A 21,412-nucleotide genomic window follows, 5' to 3' on the forward strand; every position below is an offset into this window, starting at 1 on the left:
GATTTTGTGGACATGGGTTTTTAGAGACCAAGGTTTGGGTGTTAGGTGTCCTTTTGTGTTTATTGCTTTTGGAGTGCCATGGCTCGCAGAGCCTTTTGATGGATAGATCTAGGGAAGGTACATTTATATGTACGAACATAAGCAAGTACATACTGTCAGAAGGGTGAGCTGAGAGAGCTAAACTGAGCTGTCAGTGTCAGACTAGCCAATTAAGACAGGCAGCCAAAATGAAAATATCCATCCAGCCTTTATATTCTCCTGCCTGGAGAATACACAGACTGCCCTTATCCCACCCCCACATGGAATGGTGCCAGGCGAGGGTCAGGTGGATCAGTACAGAAGTGGGAACCAGTCTCACTGCCAAGGAGGCCCCAAACAAAGGGTTCTGGCAGCTTTATGGACCCATAGGCCTGGGTGAATCTGAGGGAGAAAGTCTAGGATAGGGAAGCGCAGAGTGCTGAGTCAGAGCACAGAAAATTGTCTTCCAGATGCCCTCACACCCCCGTAAGGAGGTTTTAGTAGAGGTGTCTGAGGAGGAGCTCTGCCAGAGGCCTCCCTATGGAGAGGCCTGGGCTAGGGGTGCAGAACACAGAAGAGCATGGCTGCCCAGGGGTTTGAGTCCTCAAGAGAATGTCACGCATTGGCTGTGCACCAGGTTTGGATGTCAGCTTGGTGTGAGTACACAGTTTTCCCACGTGAGGCTGTCCAGGTGAAAACTCTGTAATTGCCTGTGGTCCAGTGGCCAGTCCTCAAATTTCTCACACATATGCATCTAAACTAATCTACGTGTGTTGAAAACTATGAGTTCACACGATAAAACCTCTAATCCACACTGTGTGATTCCATCTATCCTTTAAATTGTTTATATTTGCAGCTTTCTTCTTCTGTAGTGAGAAATATGATTCCCATTTTCTTTAATATATTTATCTCTTTGCTTATTCATCTCTATGAAACCAGTGTTCTGATCCACGCGTGCACGCCTGTTACTTTCTCAGCTTTGACACACTGCTCGCCTCCTTGGCTTTTACCACCACTCAGCTCTGACTTGAAATGGGCCTTGTTGCCTCCTTGGCCACACTGTTTCTTTGGTGCTGATTTCTGTTGTTACCTTGGCCCTGACCAAGAAGGTCCTGCCAGACTCAGCTACCTCCTTGGGACCCTGAGCCCTGGGTCCCGTGGGCTCTGGCTCCTCCAGGAGATAGAAGGGAAAGCAGCAATATATATGTTTTAAAGACAAGAAGCGGAAGGTGGAAGAGCACTTCTTTTAACTTTTTGATCCATCTGATATTAATCTGCTGTTTCATGGAATGTGAGGTCCTGACTTGAAATGTATATCTTTCTAAATGACTTTTTCAATACTATTTTCAAACTGAAATGCTTTCTTTTAAGCGTACCGTAAAGATAAATTATACCTCAGTAGCTTTTCACAGAGCTACCATTCATGTGTAGGTACTCCCTGAGAAGTTGAATCATTCTGCTTTGATGCTGACTTTGACTTTACCACTTTTTTCTATTGTTAGCTCTAAAAACGTCTAAATATATTAAAATTATCACAGTGATACATATTCTTCGTAACAAGTGAAACAATATAAAGGCCACTGAATGAAGATTTAATCCTCCTCCCCTGCCACGTCCTTCCAGCCTGCCCCCCAGCCCCACGCGCCCCGTGTCACCAGCGGGATGCAGCCTCCCCCCTTTCTCTGCTTGTCCAGGCGCAGACTCACACGCACTTCAAGAACCTTAATTTTAGTTTTTTTAAAGATTATGATCATAACGTTCAGGTTTTTTTTTTTTTAATTGTGGTAAATATGTTACAAAACATTTACCATTTCAACATTCTTCACATGTACAATTCGTTGACATTAATGATGTTTATCATTATTAACCCTCACCATTATCCTTTTCTAAATACAATATAAAAAATAATGTAGTAAACCTCTTACAAGCATCGCTAAGCTTAAGAAATAGTTACCAGTGAGCCTCTACGTACTCATCTTTGCTGACTCTCTCTCGTTGCCAAAGCTCCATCCTCAATTCTGTTTATTATTCTTTTTCTCTCCTTGGGTGCTCATTATTTTTACTTTGCTTTACTGTTTTGCTGTGTACAAATGTATCCCAAACAACTGATTGTTCAGCTTCTGTGTTCCAAGTAAATGTATCATAATGTATATATTCTTCTGTGATTTCTATTTTCCACTCAACTTTATGTTTGCGAGATAAATCTATTTGTATTGTATTTTGCAAAAAGTGGCTTTATATCATACACACGGATACACATACACGTAGTGAAGCCCGTGAGAGCCAAGACCCAATGAGCCTGCCTTGTTTTTCCGGGTCTCACAAGTTTCCTGCCTTTGACAGGGTTCAGTCTTATCCCTTTTCCAGCACTCTGTGTTAGTGGAAAGTATTTGCGTTTTGCTTCTCTGACAGGTTTTCGCCTTACGTAGGTTCTGGCTTTTGCAGGTGTTACTGTATTTCTTTGCAGTGTGCTCGGTGTAGCATACAGTATATCACAATAGTAATTATACCTAACATTTACTAAGTGTTCAGGATTACGGTGGGCTGAGCACTATTCTAATCCGTTTACATATACTGATTAATTCTCACAGAGTATCCTATGACATAAGTACTATTAGTATCCTCATCCTAACAACAACAAAAACAGAAAACTCAAGGCATAGAGATTATAGAACTTACCACATTTCATTAAGTGGTGGCAAAAATGTAAAGAGAAGTAAGGAAATTATTACTAAGGTAGTGGCCCTCTGTGCTAGGATGGAGTGGAGGATGTGGTCAGGAAGGGAACTGTGGGGAAGAGCTGAAGGCTGGGATACGGTGAGGGCTTTCGCACGCTGGAGCAGGCTGAAGCTACAATCACTTGTTAAATATTCAGGAATTTGGGGAGCAGGTTGTTAAACCATTGGCATCTTGAACTTGAGATCAGCCTTGGTGGGACTATTTACATGATGGAGATGGAAATTAGACATCTGTAAAAGCTACAAGTCAGTTCCTCTCCTTTAAGCCCTGCCTGGACATGGTTTACTAGCACACCAGTGGGGGCTGGGTTTCTTGTTGGCGGCCGTTGGTGTTGTTTCTTGACTTGAAAGGTGGTTATACAGGTGTTCATGCTGTAATAACTAAGGGTACATCTGTGTTTTCTGAATGTGTGTTATGTTTCACATTGTCAGTAAGGAGGGGAACTATACTTTGTACATCATTGGTGGAAGTGGGCCCAAACGCAGAAGATGTAAAGGGCAGTCTAGGAAATGGGGAAAAGATTCTCGTATGACCAAAAAGTGAGACAAATTGTTTGGGTGATAATTTGTTTGAAGATGTAATAATCAGCATGTAAATAATTGTTGAGTGAATAAACAGATGTAATAAATTATACATAAAGGGATAATACATCTCTCTTCACCTATCAGCTATCTTATCATCCAACATTGCACATATACTCCAAAAAATCTACTGTCTGACTAGTATGCACATTAACGACGTACATCTGGCACTAACCAACATGGAGGTGTGAGGCGAGAGTAACGCTGGCTGTGCTGGTTCAAGTTACGTGTAACTTGGCTGGGCCGTGATTCTCAGTGGTGTGGCAGTTACATGATGATGTGATTTGGCAGTTATGTAATGATGTAGTTTGGCAGGTAATGATGTGATTTGACAGTTACATGATGATGCGATCTGGCAGTTACGTGATGATGTGATCCGACGTTTACGTGATGATGCGATACGACGTTTACGTGGTGATGCGATCCGGCGGTTACGTGGTGATGCGATCCGGCGGTTACGTGGTGATGCGATCCGGCGGTTACGTGGTGATGCGATCCGGCGGTTACGTGGTGATGCGATCCGGCGGTTACGTGGTGATGCGATCCGGCGGTTACGTGGTGATGCGTTTCGGCGGTTACGTGGTGATGCGATTCGGCGGTTACGGGGTGATGCGATTTGGCGGTTACGTGATGATGTGATTTGGCACTTATGTAATGATGTGGGAACCCCTGGTGGCGTAGTGGTTTAGTGCTATGACTGCTAACCAAGAGGTTGGCAGTTTGAATCTGCCAGCAGCTCCTTGGAAACTATGGGGCAGTTCTACTCTGTCCTATAGGGTTGCTATGAGTCGGAGTCAACTCGATGGCACTAGGTTTTGTTTTTGGTTTGGTAATGATGTGATTTGGCAGTTATGTAATTTGGCAGCTATGAAATGTTGTAGTCACCTTCCATTTTGTGATCTGATGTCATTTTTTCATTTTTGCATAATGCCAATTTTCACATAATGACTTGGTGTTTGTAACTTAACCATGTCAATAAGTGAGGAGTGGGTGTGGGAGTGGGTGTACTCTTAAAACATAAAAGCAGATATGTGAGCCTTTGTTGCTTCATGAAAGACTTAATAGTAAAAAATTTTCATGGCTCTAGCTACTTTTCTTTAAACTATACTTTATGGTATTGTATATATATTACAGGTACTTTATATTCTTATTCTTATTGGAAATTAGATATTTTGCAGATAATTACTTTGAAATTTAAATATTATCATGGGTTTGGTACAGTTTAATTTCCATACTCATTTTTATTTCTTCATTCAGTAAGCATTTATTAAGTGTCTCTTCTCACGTACATTTGGTATATACATGTGACATTGATTCTTTCTCCGCTTTTAAGGAATCGCTGTCTATAGAGAAAAAGGCTGCAAAACAAATAATATAATAAAGCACTATGTTACTTTCTCTGTGCCTTGTTATGTAATATGTGGGGTGAAAATGGAGACAGTCTTTAAAGACAAGTTTAACTGAGATTGGAAGAAAATTAAGGAATATTGGGAATACATGGCTTTAAGGGGAAAGGGGGAACTATTAAGTTAATATAAAAGCAGGAAAAATTATCCATGTAAACATTTGATGATTGTATGTTCATTAAAGAATGGTAATACATTGTAATTAAAAAATGTTCTTTTTCTTCCATATCCACAAAAAAAAACCCCACTGTATCTGACGGTGAATAATTTGACATTGTCAATACTGTATAAATTAATTTGTTGGATTCTGTGATATCTTTGGAATTGCACAGTATTAGTAATAATAAGATTATAATTATAAAAATATAATTTTTCAATAATTTCTAATAATACCCTTACTTCCCATAATTAACCAAAAAAATTGCATCAGGCTTATTTAATTTCACTGGGTATTTTGTTTGTTTGTTTTTTCCTTCCTATTTTATTCTAGATGGTCCCCGGCCGTCACAGAAAGAAATTATATCCCTACGGGCATTTATGCTGCTTTTTCTGAAACAGCTCATATTAAAGGTAAAATAATTTTATATAATTCAGAAATATGGTATATTAGATGAAAACAAATTTTTATCCTAGTTTAAAATCATTATTGTTAAATTAGCAATAACTTCCTGGGTGGTGCAAATGGTTAAGCACTTGACTACTAACTTTAAAAAGTTGGTGGCTCAAACCCACCCAGAGACACCTTGGAAGACAGATGTGGCAATCTGCTTCTGAAAGCCACAACCTTAAAAACCCTGTGGAGCAAGTTCTACCCTGCACACATGGTATCGCAATGAGCTGGAATCCACTTGAAGGCAACTAGCAGTAACAGCAATTTTTCATTCATGGTTACTTTCAAAATTTTGCAAATCTTGGAAATAACTTTTGTTGGACTTAATTTCTGGTTAAGTGTACCTTGAGGTCTTCCATAGTAATGGGTGTATCTGTGCTAATGGATAAGGAGTGTAGACATATGAATTGAGCATGAACGTTTTGTTCTGGAGTGTGGTGTGCGTTCCATTTAGAGAATGCTTACATAATGTGTTTTATTACAGTAGAATTTTTAAAAGATTAAGATCAAGACAAAAGGTAAAATAAAATTGATGCTGTGAAGCCGTGTGGACTGTTTCAATGAAGGAGTAAGTGGTTAGAAGTACTATGAATATAGAATGTTGGTCAAATATCAGTAACTTAAAAAAAAAGATACAATTTTATAAATATTTACTTATTTAATTAAAAGTAATATAGTCTATGAAATACGAAGTCTGGGGATTTTAATTAAAACATCACTGATTTTATGTTTTATTTATTATCTTTTAAAATAATTTTGATTCCTTTCTTAAATTAAGAGTTTTCGTTTTAGATTTAGTTTTAACAGACTACTTTTTCTATATTAGGATCGAGGGGTCAAGGAAGATGAACTTCAGAGTATATTAAATTACCTACTTACAATGCATGAGGTAGGCCGTTTTCTTAGATTTCATTTTAATTTTTTATTTCAAGCTTTTGAATAAATACCAAGTGAATAAATGCTGATAATCCTTATTACGCAGGATGAAAATATTCATGATGTGTTACAGTTACTAGTGGCTCTAATGTCAGAACACCCAGCCTCAATGATACCAGCTTTTGATCAAAGAAATGGAATAAGGTATGGTGATTGTATTAGTAGACTTTAATTGAACACAGTTGTGTTTTCTGCAGTAAACACTATTGTACAAACTTCTGAATAAATATAGCAAAATCTTAACATGTAAGAAGGAAATAAACGGGGAAAATGGCTGTTATTGTTCTACAACCTAAGGGAAATGATGAAGTGTATAGAAAATGGGTCTTGGGGCTCAAGAAGAGGAAAGAAATTGGTGCCAGAGGACTGACATTTCGAATAGAGGAAAGAATAAGAAAATGGTAAGAGTTTAGGCGGGGAGATAGATAGCGGCCCAATTTACAATGTCCAGACCTGTGGAAAGATGTTTACACTTTGTTCTGTTGGTGTTGGAAGTTAAAATCTTTGAATGCGAAAAGTGCTGACATTTCTATTTTGTTAGATTTAGTCAGCAGCGCGGAGCAGGAATTAGAGAAGGACAGTGCTGATGTAGTGACAGCAGAGTCCCAGGTGATGAGGTAGGAGAGTGGCGGTACCGTGTGAGTTCTACAGTGCTGATGTGGTGAGCACAGACTCCCAGGTGATGAGCTAGGAGAGTGGTGGTACTGTGTGAGTCCTACAGTGCTGATGTAGTGGCAGCAGAATCCCAGATGATAAGCTAGGAGAGTGGTGGTACTGTGTGAGTACTACAGTGCTAATGTAGTGACAGCAGAGTCACAGACAATGAGCTAGGAGAGTGTTGTTTCCCTGTGAGACCTACAGCACTATGTGGAGACAGTAGAGTCCCAGGAGATGAGCTAGGAGAGCGGTGGTACTGTGTGAGTCCTACAGCGCTGATGTAGTGCCAGCAGAGTCAGAGACAATGAGCTAGGAGAGTGGTGGTGCCGTGTGAGTCCTACAGGGCTGATGTGGTGACAGCAGAGTCAACAGACGATGAGCTAGGAGAGTGGTGGTACCGTGTGAGTCCTACAGGGCTGATGTACTGCCAGCAGAGTCAGAGACAATGAGCTAGGAGAGTGGTGGTTCCGTGTGAGTCCTCCAGTGCTGACGTGGTGACAGCGGATTCAGGGACGATGAGCTATGAGAATGGTGGTGCCGTGTGAGTCCTACACTGCTGATGTGGTGCCAGCAGAGTCAGAGACAATGAGCTAGGAGAGTGGTGGTGCCGTGTGAGTCCTACAGGGCTGATGTGGTGCCAGCAGAGTCCCAGACGATGAGCTAGGAGAGTGGTGGTGCCGTTTGAGTCCTCCAGTGCTGATGTAGTGACAGCAGAGTCCCAGATGATGAGCTAGGACAGTCGTGGTACCGTGTGAGTCCTACAGTGCTGATGTGACAGCGGAGTCCCAGACGATGAGCTAGGAGAGTGGTGGTACCGTGTGAGTCCTACAGTGCTGATGTAGTGACAGCAGAGTCCCAGATGATGAGCTAGGAGAGTGGTGGTGCCGTGTGAGTCCTACAGTGCTGATGTGGTGCCAGCAGAGTCAGAGACAATGAGCTAGGAGAGTGGTGGTGCCGTGTGAGTCCTACAGGGCTGATGTAGTGACAGCAGAGTCCCAGACGATGAGCTAGGAGAGTGGTGGTGCCGTGTGAGTCCTACAGGGCTGATGTGGTGCCAGCAGAGTCCCAGACGATGAGCTAGGAGAGTGGGGGTGCCGTGTGAGTCCTACACTGCTGATGTGGTGCCAGCAGAGTCAGAGACAATGAGCTAGGAGAGTGGTGGTGCTGTGTGAGTCCTAGAGATGAAAGGTAGTTTGAAACAAGAGGCCCAAACCATGAGAATTAAAAAGTAGCTGTCTACATAGTTTAAAAAAAAAAAAAAAGTTTGTTGATTAGTATACTTATGAACTTGAGTCTGACTTAGCATTTTAGTGTGATTTTTATTTTTCTGGAGTCTTTGAGTTAGTGGAATGAGCAGGAAATCTAGGTTATGCCTTTCACAATTAAATAAATAGGTTACAAAAAAGAGTTAGCAAATAATTTATCAATAACTGTCAACAGATTTTCTCTGCACTTTTTAACAGGACCATTTGTATTAGTAAATAACAACTTTTTAGACGAGAAGGACTCTTTTTCAAACCAGAGAAGCAGTCATATCGTTCCTGTATGGAGAGTTGAGATATTGTGTTACCTTTGAGTTTTAAGTCTGTGGAATTGCTGATCTGTTTGAAGAAGAGGGCATATATATATAATTTTCAACAATTACCGTCATTTTCTTATGATTGGGTTGAAGTAAATGAAAGTACTGGTACTTAAGTGATTTAGTCAAATAATGCCAATTTTATATGGTTGAATTTAATAATATAGTACAATTACATTCATTCTTCCGAAATTATATTTAAATTGAATAGTTAGTATCCTAGTACCTGCTGTGTTTATTACTTGATCAGTTATGTGAATCAGTCGAAAATATCCTCATTGCCCTTGTGTAAGGTATGAAACTTAAATGGGTTAATACAGTGAAGTGCAGGAATACAATTCCGAATGATTTTGACACATTTAGCATATGGTCTCATGAAGGAGAGTGCTATTTGGTAAGATCTTTGGGGTTGAGATAGTATTTTAAATGCATGGAATGAAAAGATTGATTAACAAAACTAAACCCCTTGCTGTCGAGTCGATGACGACTCCTAGTGATCCTATAGGACAGAGTAGAATTGCCCCATGGAGCTTTCCAGGCTGGAAATCATCGCGGAAGCTGACTCCCACGTCTTTCTCCAGTGGAGCGGCCGGACATTTAGGTTAGCAGGTAGCACTTAACCACTACATCACCAGGGCTCCCTAGGCACAGTGAATAAAAAAGCCATGTGGCTCACGGTTGACCATCAGCTGAACATGCCAGATTGTTAGCAGTATGTTGAAAACAATCACAAATATGGAAAATGGCATTTCTTTGCTATTTCAGTTTTTCTACAGAATAATGTGGAGAAGGTAGGTTCAGAGAGGTTAAAAAGAGGGAAAAAATAGCTTTAGAAGATGTATAAAAAAATATATGGGAAATGGTTAAAACATCTAACTGTGTGTAACGTGGACCATGGGAGTGGGGAGGGGGATATTGGTGGTCCAGTGGTAGAATGCTCAACCTCCAGAGGGACACCCAGGTTGGTTCCTGCCAGGGCGTCTCATGCACACACCTCCGTCTGTCAGTGGAGGCTTTTTTGGTGTTACAGTCTGAACAGGTTTCAGCAGTACTTTCAGACGGAGGTAGACTGAGAGGAAAGGCCTGGTGGTCTGCTTCGGAAAATCAGCTAATGAAAACCCCACGGACTGCAAGGGTCCGATCACAACTCCTCACAGGGAAAGCAAAGACTGGACAGCATTTTGTTCTGTTGTGCCTGGTGTCGCCCTGTGTCAGGGGCCCACTTGACAGCAGGCAACAACAGCAACAACATCCTAGAAAATAGATGATGTTATCGGGTGCTGTTGAGTCCATTCCAACTCACAGTGACCCTATAGGACAGAATAGAACTGCCCCATAGGGTTTTCTAGGTTGTAATCTTTATGGAAGGAGATCCCCAGGTCTTTCTCCCATGGAGCCACTGGGTAGGTTTGAACCACCGAGCTTTCGGTCAGGAGCCAAGCGCTTAACCGTTGAGCCACCAGGGCTTCTTTGAAAATAGACATCAAAGGGTAATAGTTGTATATAAAACTTTTTCAAGGGGAGTTTGGATTAATTGTAATTCATACATACTAAGAATTGAACAAAAAAGGAACTTAATTAAATTCTTTTGGTACTTTAACTGGAGTCCCTTTGTGATGATAAAATATTGAACTGAGCAACTAAAGAAGAATTTGGTATTTTTATATTTTTGTAAGCCTTCAAAAGAAGAATAAACAGCTACCTGTCTTACTTAGTTCAGACCATTTTCTGGCTGAATATAGTGAGCTTGAGCAGGTGTTTTTTGATTCATCTATCTTATTATATTAGAAGTAAACATTCATTAACTTATTTGTCAGTAAGATTCTTATTGACACTGTATCACTATCCTTTGAATCCTGTTTTGCAAGAAACACTTGTCCGATTGTGAAGAACATCCATATGTAGTGTGCATGTTTTTCCCTAGACATTTTCATGTTTCATGATTAAATCATAATTTCTGTTGACCCAGAGTAGAATCTTATATATCTTTTTTTTTTTTTTTTTTGCCCATCTACTCAAAGTTATTTCTGGAAAATAGGGACCCTGTGGGAGCTTCCAGTTGTGTGTCTGGGTGGAACTACACTTCCAGGCTGTGAGCTTGTAATGTGGTTCTCCAGATTGTGCCTGCTGTTAAATAGTCTTTGTTATGATTTTCTGAAATTTTTCTACATTTAAAGCTTTCCTATTCTACTTTTTTTTTTAACTGATCCTTGTCCCTAAGAGTTCTGAAACTAGATTTCAGTGTAAATACAAATATATTGAGGAATTTGGGGGTTTAAAAAATAATCACCTTCCAAAAAAAGTAATCGCTCTTGAGCTTTTCTATTCTCATATTTTTCAATGCACTAAAGTCAAGGTAATGAAGCAGTATAAACAATATCTTATTTTCTTTAATAGTATAGACTAATGTTAAAAGTGAAATTGATGACATTAATTTTGTTATTTGTTCGTCTTTGTAAATGTCACTAAGATGATACAAAAATTGTACTGCATTTTCTATTACCAGCTTCTTTTCATCAGCCAAGATTTCATCACCTTTGAGATACACCTTGACATTTTACTTAAAAAAAAAAAAAATGTTTAATACAGTAAAGCACATCCTAATTTCGTAGAGTTGTCACTGCCACTACTGAAAGAACCTTTTAGAATTCTAGATTTAGTTTCAAAAAAATATAATGTCATTGCCTCCTCCTAGAGAAATATTCACCTTAAAAAAAAAAAAAGTAGTGGGTAAGATTTCTAAAGTACGTTAAAAAAAAAAAAAAAGCCACCGAGTCGGTTCTGACTGATAGTGACTCTATAGGACTGAGTAGAACTGCCCCATAGAGTTTCCAAGAAGCGCCTGATGGATTTGAACTGCTGACTTTTTTGGCTCTTAACCACCATGCCACCAGGGTTTCCTATAAACATTACTGTTTTTTTCCTATAAACAGTACGGCCCCGTTCTAACATATTTGTAGTGACTGTATAGGGTAGGTTATGGGTTAGTAAAACGTTTTATCCATGTAACAGAATCTCCAACTAGCTAAAGTAAAAACAGAACAATGTGTGTTATAAAAATATCATAAGGGTAGGAATCAAGAACTGTAAAACTATAAGGAAACAAGTTTGCTTTCTCTGTGGCTGCTTCATTCTTCCTCCTTTATGTAGACTAGCTTTCTCCACCTCTCTCAACAGAATCAAAACATGGTTGTCCTAGCTCTTGTTTTAAATCATGTCCTAATTCAAGAGCCAAGTGGAGACTAGATATTGTTTCTCAGACCCCATTCCAGATTCTTGGAGAAGGGATATAACTAGGCAGATGTCTACCCAGGCTCCAATTTGCCATGACAAGAAGCCATCAGTTGCAAATGTTGGGGACAGTTTTCTGAGAAGAGGGGTGTGGACTAAGTATAACTTATAACTGAAAATTGTGGTTCACTGTTCTAGAAGGCAATACTTATAAACAACTAATGGCATTGTCCTTTGGAGTATATATAAGAAGGCCACGTTTAAGAAAAAATAATGAAACATGCTAATTTTAAATTTTTACAGAGAATTATAAGTATTCCAAGAGACATTTGATATTTTACATATTTGTAGTTTTTTTGTAAAGCATATGTTTAGGTTTTTAATATTAGTAAGTGCATAAAAGATTAAGAAGATTATATGTATATATATATTTATATTTTTTATTTTAGAGTCATCTACAAGTTATTGGCTTCTAAAAGTGAAAGTATTTGGGTTCAAGCTCTGAAGGTTCTGGGATACTTTCTGAAGCATTTAGGTCACAAGTAAGTTATTATTTTTCATAATGAATTGTAGACATAGCTACTGAAAATGTGCTTTTACTAGTCTTGTATCTAATTTAACATGAAATCTGACTGAAATAATCTTAACAATGGAAAATAATAGCTTCCTGTGGTAAAAGATGTAATACTTCATAAAATAATGTTTTAATAGATTTTGGAACAGAATCCCAATTGAAGTGATATAGTTTATGTCTATTCGCTTCCTGAAAATAAAATGTTGTTCCTTTTAAGGATATAATAAAATGTTTTGTAAATATAAAATAAAGCCCACGTGGATATGCATTTCAACAAAAACTTTCTCTGACCCGGGGAATACCGTGTATATTGAAGTCTCTCAAGAGCTGATTTTTACTCACATTCTGAATCAGTATTTTATTATTTGTTATTTCCTTTTTTAACAATTAGACTTGTTGATTTCTTTTGTGATTTGAAGATCCTAGAATACCTCTTTTCTTTTACAAAGTCAAGAATTTACATTTAGAAAATCCGTTTTCAATAAGCAACAACTGCCAGTATACTGATTGTATGTCCTACTGCGTTGTCCACAGCATGAATATTCCCTTTAAAATACATTGATAGGAAGGAGCTGAGGTCTTTTGCTATGACCTCACTGTTGCCAGTTCTTTTTTGGTGATTACCAGATTGTTTATTGGTGACGCTGATGAAAACTGCATAGAATCCAGATGAGAGATCTCTAACATGCTGGATAGTCTAGAAGACTGGATATTACCTACATTTTGGTACCAAATCAATAGACAGGTAAGGGAGAAAAGAGGCATGAATAATTCAAACAAAGGGAATAGTTCTGTCAAAATCAGCATTGTAGGAAGAGTTGTTCTTACATGAAAAACTGTAAGTATACTGGGTGATAGAATGCTCGCAGTGCAAAAGGATGTGCAATTTTAATATTAAGAGATAAGGATCACTTATTTAAGAGAAATTTGAATAACTTATTTAAAGAAATGAGCCCTAGATGCAACCTCTTAGAAAATATCAAGAAAAAACATTTGAAGATATAGAAAAACATGGAAATGTACAAATAATGCGAAATTAAAACTAAGCAGACAGTCTCCTATATAAATATGGTTGTCTAGGTCCTTCCCCTTCTTCTGTAAAATTCATAAATAAAGCAACAAGGAGTGTAAAATAAAATCTCTCACAAACACGGTTGTTAGTAAGATAGTTACAATCCATGAACTCCGAAATATTGGTAAATCTGCTTAAAGCTGCTGAGATTGGATAAAAGCTGTGAGTAATAAAGGGAAAGGAGAACATAAGAAAATGATGAAGGGTTCAGTGATAGCAAATCTCACAAAGGGTCAGTGAAGTTTCCCTTTCTGGAGATGAAAGGCTCACCTTAAGGTGCAAAAGTAGATTGCTTCTTTGAAATAACAGATACAGATGCAACATGGCGGTTAGCAGAATCCTTTTGAATCTTACTTGTTGCAGAGAACCATTTGATACATAACAAGAGTTACAGAGGTGAGCCATGTATGCAGATGAGCCATATTTGAGGGAAGTAGTCTGAAAGAGAAAAGCTCGTGGGCAGAGCACAGATTTGAGTCCCAGAAACCTCAGGTCGAATGGTGCATATTGGGCTGCAGGACTTCATTCAGGGGGCAGGAGAGCTGGGGTGAACACTCCTGAGGTAGAACACAGGGACAGTGCAACAGTGTGGTCTTGTGTTCCCATGTCTCAGGCAAGTGCAGCAATGGGAAAATACCAGGAATTGGACCTGGACCACACATCACTCCCAGGACCCATACAACAGCCAAGGTGGGAAATGCCCATCAGCTGATAGTCCACTAGGAACCAGCTCTCCTCTTCCCCCAAACCACCCATCCTTATGGGAGAACTGGGTCAGTGCTGCCAGCCTGAAAACCACTCCCCCTGTGCTGCTGGCCCTGCGTCAGGAAGGCAGGCTGTGCCCCTGCACTGCTGGCCTGCAACTAGAGATCGACCAAGCACACATACATGTGGTGGAAACCACGCCCAGCCATCCAATGGCTCCAGAGCCAAAAGCAGACTTCCCAAGCATAATGTCAGGAGAACCTCCACCACTACTTCTTCCATGCAGCAGACACAAGGCAGAGAAATTAATGGCAGTCACTGAAGTGCAAAGCAGACCATAATGCAGTACATAAACAATTGGTCCTGACAGAGAGATGAGGCTGATGAGACACCCCAAAACAACCAGACTTGGAACAGTGCGAGTAAGTGAGCATGGTGCAGATGGGAGTTCCTGTGAATCCCAGGAAGAAACAATGAGGTGAACATAGCACAGACTGGTGAACATAAACAGTGAAGACACGGGGTGACTCAGCAACAGCTGCCATTTATAAGGTGGGACTCTGAGGCTGCTGTAATATGTCCAGCATCCCAGAGAGCCATGTTGCATGTCTGTATCCCCTGCAGTTTCTGGGTGGAGGGCCTAGTATTAGACTTGTATAGCTGGCCCTCATGGGGAGGGAGATTTGTGGTGAGCAACCAGGGGCAGTGGGTAACCCCAACAGGGGGGCATGTACTAGAGGGGCATACCCAGCATCTCTTGTTGGGGGGGGTGGAGTCGGACACCAGAGTAATATGGCCAGTGCCTCCACTGTTGAGAGGGAAGGTGACTATGACTAGCACTACAAGCGACAGAGATCAGAACTGTAGTGGCTAAGTCAGTTTCCCCACTTATGGAAACTAGCAGTGAAACAGTGATGGCTGGTGCCCCTGCGGAAGGAGAACAGTAATGAAGGAGCAACAACAACTAGTGTACCTAGATAAGGATGCTGGAGTAGAAACAGAAATGCATCCTATAATAACATAAAACAATAATAACAATCATAAAGAGGAAGAAGAACAATCTATAGAGAAGGGGAGGAATCTAATTTTCTGATTTATCCAAGCAAAATAATAATATCTTAATGTTGGAAAGACAACAGACAATTACAAAGCATATGAAAAGATAGGAAAGGATGGCTTATGTAAATGACAAAAGCAAAGGAGTAGAAATTGTCCCAGAGAAGGTCAGCTATTGCGATTATAAGACAAAGACTTCAAACCTTGGAATTAAGTATGCTCACAGAGATAAAGGAAAAAGATTTAAAGAAAATCAGGGAAACAATACAAGAACAAAACAGGAATTTCAATAAAGAGAAAGAAATCTTAAAAAAAAAAATACTGGAGCTTAATAGTAAAATAATATGAACGTATACCACCATGGAAGGATTCAGCAGTAGAATTGAAATGACAGAATAGAGGATCAGTGAACTTGAAGGCCAAAAAAAAAAAAAAAAGAAACCCAAATCCATTGCCGTCAAGTGGATTCCAACTTATAGGAACCCTATAGGACAGAGTAGAACTGCCCCATAGGGTTTCCAAGGAGCACCTGCTGGATTCAAACTGCTGAACTTTTTGGTTAGCAGCTGTAGCTCTTAACCATTGTGCCACCAGGGTTGAAGACATCTTTGAATTTGCTCAGTCTGAGGAGCAAACAGAAAAAAGAATGAAGAAAAATGAACAAAGCCTAAGGGATATGTGGGGCACCATCAAGAGAAATGATATATGCATTATGGGAGTTCTGGATGGAGAAGAGAGAAAGAGACAACCAAAAAGAATTTTTGTAGAAATAATGGCAGAAAACTTCTCAAATATCGTGAAAGATGGGAAATTTCACATTCAAGAAGTTCACTGAATCCCATATAGGATAAATCCTAAAAGAAACACACCAAGGCACATTATAATCAAACTCTTGAGAACCAAGGACAAAGAGAGTTTTGAGACTGGCATGAGATAAGTGAAGTATCAGTAATACAAGGGGTCCTCAATAAAATTAAGTGCTGATTTCTCTTCAGAAACCATGCAAGCAAGAAGGCAGTGGAATGAAATATTTAAAGTACTGAAAGAAAAGAACTTACATCCAGGAGTAATATACCTGGTATAACTGTCACCCAAAAGTGAGGGTGAGAGTAGCTGTTGAGAAAGGCAATGTACAACTAAAAACTTCATAGTATTTGGTTCCTTGGTTTGGAGGTTTAGGGTCATGGTTTTATGGGATATCCAGTTAATTGGCCTAATAACATGTTTACTGCTTCTGTTCTACCTCCTAGTTCATTGAATAAGGCCTAGGGTCTTAAAAGCTTTCAGGCGGTCATTCAAGTCACAACAATTGGTCTCTATTTGCATGGAACAACAGAGGAAGAAAGAGAGTCAGAGACAGGAGAAGGATATGGAATGTGTGGCTAACTGTATCCCTGAACAACTGCTTACTTTTCCATGACACCAGAAGAACTGGATGTTGCCCAGGTACCATTACTGAACATTTTGATCAAAGATTCTATCAAAGAATCCTCATCAAAAGGGGGAAAGTACAGAACAGTAGTTCAAATTTTAATGGGATCCAGAATTTCTGGAGCCATGGAGGCTGAATGAGCCTGTGAAACTATTGCCCAGATATAATTTTTAAACCTTAAACCAAAAATATCCACTAAAGTCTTTGAACAAATAAAAGAAATTCTATACACTAAAGAAAGTCAGCCCTGGAGGAAAGTGGAGCAAAGAAGTTATAAATCTCACAAAAGCATGTGTAACAAAATGGCAGAAGTAAATCCTTTATCTTTATAATTACCATGAATGTCACTGACTTAAATGCTGCAGTTAAGAGACAAGAGAATGGCAGAATGGATTAAAAACATGACCCAACCATACGCTGTCTACAAGAGACATATCCTAGACACAAAGACATAAAGAAGTTAAAAGTTAAAAGATGGAGGAAAACATTCCATATATATCATAATCAAAAGAGAGCAAGCATGTCAGTTTAATATCAGACAAACTAGTCTTTGTCTCAGCCTATATTAGAGACAAAAAGGGCACTATATAATGATAAAAGGGAAAATTTACTAAGATAATATAACAGGTATCAATGTTCACGCACCTAATGCAGAGCCCCAAAATTTATAAAGCAAATGCTGACAGAACTGAAGGGATAAATAGACATGTCTACCATAAAAGTAGACACAACCTTGCTTGCTGAACGTGAAGAGCGCTCGAAGCACTTACTGATAAAGATCAAAGACCACAGCCTTCAGTATGGATTACACCTCAACATAAAGAAAACAAAAATCCTCACAAGTAGACCAATATGCAGCATCATGATAAACGGAGAAAAGGTTGAAATTATCAAGGATTTCATTGTACTTAGATCCACAATCAAGGCCCATGGAAATAGCAGTCAAGAAATCAAAAGACACATTGCATTGGGCAAATCTGCTGTAAAAAATCTCTTTAAAAAATGTAGAACAAAATTCTAACTCATAAAGACTAGACTTGCTGGCCTGACATACACTGGACAAACCCGGAGAGTATGGCCCCCGGAAACCCTTTCAGCTCCGTAATGAAGTCACTTCTGAGGTTCACCCATCAGGCAAAGATTGGCCAGGGGCATAAAACAAAATGAGACTAAAGGGGCATGCCAGCCCTAGGGCAAGGACTGGAAGGCAGGAGGGAACAGGCAAGCTGGTAATAGGGAACCGAAGGTTGAGAAGGGAGAGTGTTGACATGCCATGGGGTTGTTAACCAATGTAATAAAACAATATGTGTACTAACTGTTTAATGAAAAACTAGTTCTGTAAACCTTCATCTAAAGCACAATTAAAAAAAAATCTCTTTAAAGTGTTAAAAAGCAAATATGTCACTTTAAAGACTAAGGTGTGCTTGACCCAAGCCATGGTATTTTCAGTTACCTCATATGCATGTGAAAGTTGGACAATGAATAAGGAAGACCGAAGAAGAATTGATGCTTTTTAATTGTGGTATTGGTGAAAAATATGGAATATACCATGGACTGCCAGAAGAATGAAAAAATCTGTCTTGGAAGAAGTACAGCCAGAATGCTTCTTGGAAGTAAAGATGGCGAGACTTTGTCTCATGTGCTTTGGATGTGTTGTCAGGAGGGACCAATCTCTGGAGAAGGACATCATGCTTGGTAAAGTAGAGGGTCAGTGAGAAAGAGGAAAACCCTCAACAAGATGGGTTGACACAGTGGCTGCAACAATGGATTCAAACATAAGAATGATTGTGAGGATGGCGCAGGACTGGGCAGTGTTTTGTTCTGTTGTGCACAGGGTCACTGTGAGTTGGAACTGACTCAATGGCACCTAATAGCAACAACACGGTAATAGTAGCAGACTTTACTACAATGCTTTTGGTAATAGAACAACTAGAAAGAAGATCAATAAAGTAACAGAAGACCTGAGTAACACTATTAACCAACCAGGCCCAGCCGACCTGTATAGAACACTCCACCCAACAACACAATGTACATTCTTCTCCAGTGCACATGGATCATTCTCCAGAACAGACCATATTTTAAGACACAAAGGAAGTCTCAATAAATTTAAAAAGTTTGAAATCATAGAAAGTATTTTTTCCAACCACGATGAAATGAGACTAGAAATTAATAATGAAAAAAAAAAAAAGAAACAGGAAAAGAAAAATACAAATATGTGAAAAGTGAATAATGCACTACTAAATACCCAATGGATCATATAAGAAATGGAGAGAGAAATCAGAAAATACTTGAGTGGATGAGAATGAAAACAAAATATACCAAACCCCATAGAACTCAGTGAAGGCAGTGTTTAGAGGGAAACTCATAGCAATGAATGCCTACATTAAAAAAAGGAGCAAGGTGATAAATCAATAGCTTAACTCAGCAACTTGAGGAATTAGAAAAGGGAGAGCAAACCAAGCTCAAAGCCACCAGAAGAAAGAAATTATAAAGATCAGAGCAGAAATATATGAAATAGAGAACAGAAGAACAATACAGAGAATCAACAAAACTAGAAGTCAATTCTTTGAAAAGATCAGTAAAATAGACAAACACAGGCTGACAAAGAAACAGAGAGAGAAAGTGAAAATATCTAACATCAGCGACAAAAATGGCCATATTGCAACCAATCCTGTAAAAATAAAGAGGATTGTAAGGGAACACTATGAACAATCATATGCCAGCAAATTAGATAACTTAGAATAAATGGGCAAAATCCTTGAAACACATTAACTCCCTAAATTGGGTCAAGAAGAAAATGAATCTCTACAAACCCATAACTAGTGAAAAGATTGACCTCCCAAAAAAGAAAAGTTCTGGTCCAGATGGCTTCACAGGGGAATTCTATCAAACATTACAGAAGATATGATTCCACTACTATTTAAACTTTTCTAAAAAACAGGAGAGGAAGGAACACTACCTAACTCATTTCATGAAGGGGGCATTACACTGATACCAAAACCAGAAAAAAACAGAATACAACAGAGCAATGTCCTTAATGAATATAGGCATGAAAATACTCAACAAAATTCTAGGAAACAGAATCCAAAACATGCTAAAAGGATTTAATATGTTTATACCATGATCAAGTGAGATTTATCCCAGACATGCAAGGGTAATTCAACAGTAGAAATTCAATCAATGTAATACATCACATTAATAGAACAAACAAAAAAAGATTGATCATCTCAATTGATGCAGAAAGGGTATTAGCAATTCACCACGTGTTCATGATAAAAACACTCAACAACATGGGACTACAGGGAGAATTCCTCAATATAATACAGGCCATCTACAACAAACCCACAGTGAACGTTATGCTAAACAGAGAAGGACTCAGAGCATCCCCATTAAGATCAGGAACAAGACTAATCGCCCACTCTCACCTCTGCTATTCAGTATTGGGCTGGGCATCCTAGTCAGAGCGATTAGGTTAGGGAAGAAAAGAGCTATTCAGATTGGGAAGGAGGAAACAAAACTATCCCTTTTCATAGATGACATGATTCTATACACAGAAAATCCCATAGAATTCACAAGGAAGCTATTAGAACTAATTAATGAAATCAGCAAAGTGGCAGGGTACAAGGTCAACACACAAAATCATCAGGGTTTCTGTACGTTAGCAATGTCCAAGAGGAAAAGGAAATTGAGATGACATTACCTTTTACAATAGCATCTAAAAGAATAACATACCTAGGAATAAACTTAAACAGGAAAGTAAACGATCTGTGTACAGAAAACTATAAAACATTGCTGAAAGAAATCAAAAAGGCTCTAAATAAATGGAGAGCGTTTCATGCCTATGGATTGGAAGGCTTATTTAGATCCTTTTTGATTTCTTTCAGCAATGTTTTATAGTTTTCTGTATACAGGTCTTTCACTTTCCTGGTTAGATTTATTCCTACATATGCATATTCAATGCAGTCCCCATCAAAATTCCAACAGCTTTCTTGAAAGAAATGGAAAAGCCAATCCTCAAATTTGTATGGAAGGGCAAGAGACTCTGAATAGCTAAAGCAATCCTAAAGAAAAAGAATAAAGTAGGAAGATGAACACTTCTGACTTCAAAACGTACTGTAAAGCTACAGTAATTAAAAAAGTCCTGTATTGTTATAATAACAAACACATAGACCAATGCTATAGAATTGAGAGCCAAGAAATAAACTGATACATCTGTGGTCAACTGATTTTCAAAAAGGGTGCTAAATCCATCCAGTGGGGAAGGGAGAGTCTCTTTAAATGGTACTGGGAAAATTGAATCTCCACATGCAGGATCTAACCCTTACACCATACGCAAAAAACAGTTCAAGTGGATCCAGGACCTTAACCTGAACACCAAAGCCATAACATTCATACAAGAAAATGTAGTGATGAATCTGGGGGATGTGGATCTTTGTGATGAACTCTCTAATATGACAACAAAAACAAAAGCAGCAAAAAAACAAATAAATAGGCCCAAGAGTTAAGCCAAGATGGAGTCGAGGAGTGTCGAAGGGTGAGGATACTGGGTCTTGATGCCATAAACTGAGACCTAACTCAAGCCGGCCATAAGATTACTATCAGGAGTTTTGTCCTTGAGGCGGGGCCAAGGTGGTGGAATATACAGACACTTCCAGCAATTCCTCTTACAGCAAAGACCTGAAGAAACAAGTGAAATGATTAAATTTATGACAAGCTCACTCAAAACTCACTGCTGTCGAGTCGATTTCGACTCATAGCGACCCTATAGATGACAAGCTAAGGAGCCCCGAATATCAAAGGCAAAGTTAGAAAACGG

At 39.1% G+C, this 21,412-nt stretch overlaps 1 protein-coding gene across 7 annotated transcripts in view; it reads left to right on the forward strand.

Moving 5' to 3' along the window:
• NBEA (neurobeachin) overlaps positions 1 to 21,412 on the forward strand; it is an 892,011-nt gene that overhangs the window by 192,915 nt on the left and 677,684 nt on the right. For all 7 annotated transcript variants that reach the window (XM_049853455.1, XM_049853457.1, XM_049853456.1 and 4 more), the window contains 4 exons: positions 5,235 to 5,314; positions 6,181 to 6,243; positions 6,337 to 6,434; positions 12,207 to 12,299. In XM_049853455.1, coding sequence (XP_049709412.1) covers positions 5,235 to 5,314; positions 6,181 to 6,243; positions 6,337 to 6,434; positions 12,207 to 12,299 — 334 coding nt within the window. The remainder of the gene's footprint in view (positions 1 to 5,234; positions 5,315 to 6,180; positions 6,244 to 6,336; positions 6,435 to 12,206; positions 12,300 to 21,412) is intronic.

This window comes from Elephas maximus, chromosome 14 (assembly GCF_024166365.1).
Source record: "Elephas maximus indicus isolate mEleMax1 chromosome 14, mEleMax1 primary haplotype, whole genome shotgun sequence".
Classification (NCBI taxonomy): Eukaryota; Metazoa; Chordata; class Mammalia; order Proboscidea; family Elephantidae; genus Elephas; species Elephas maximus.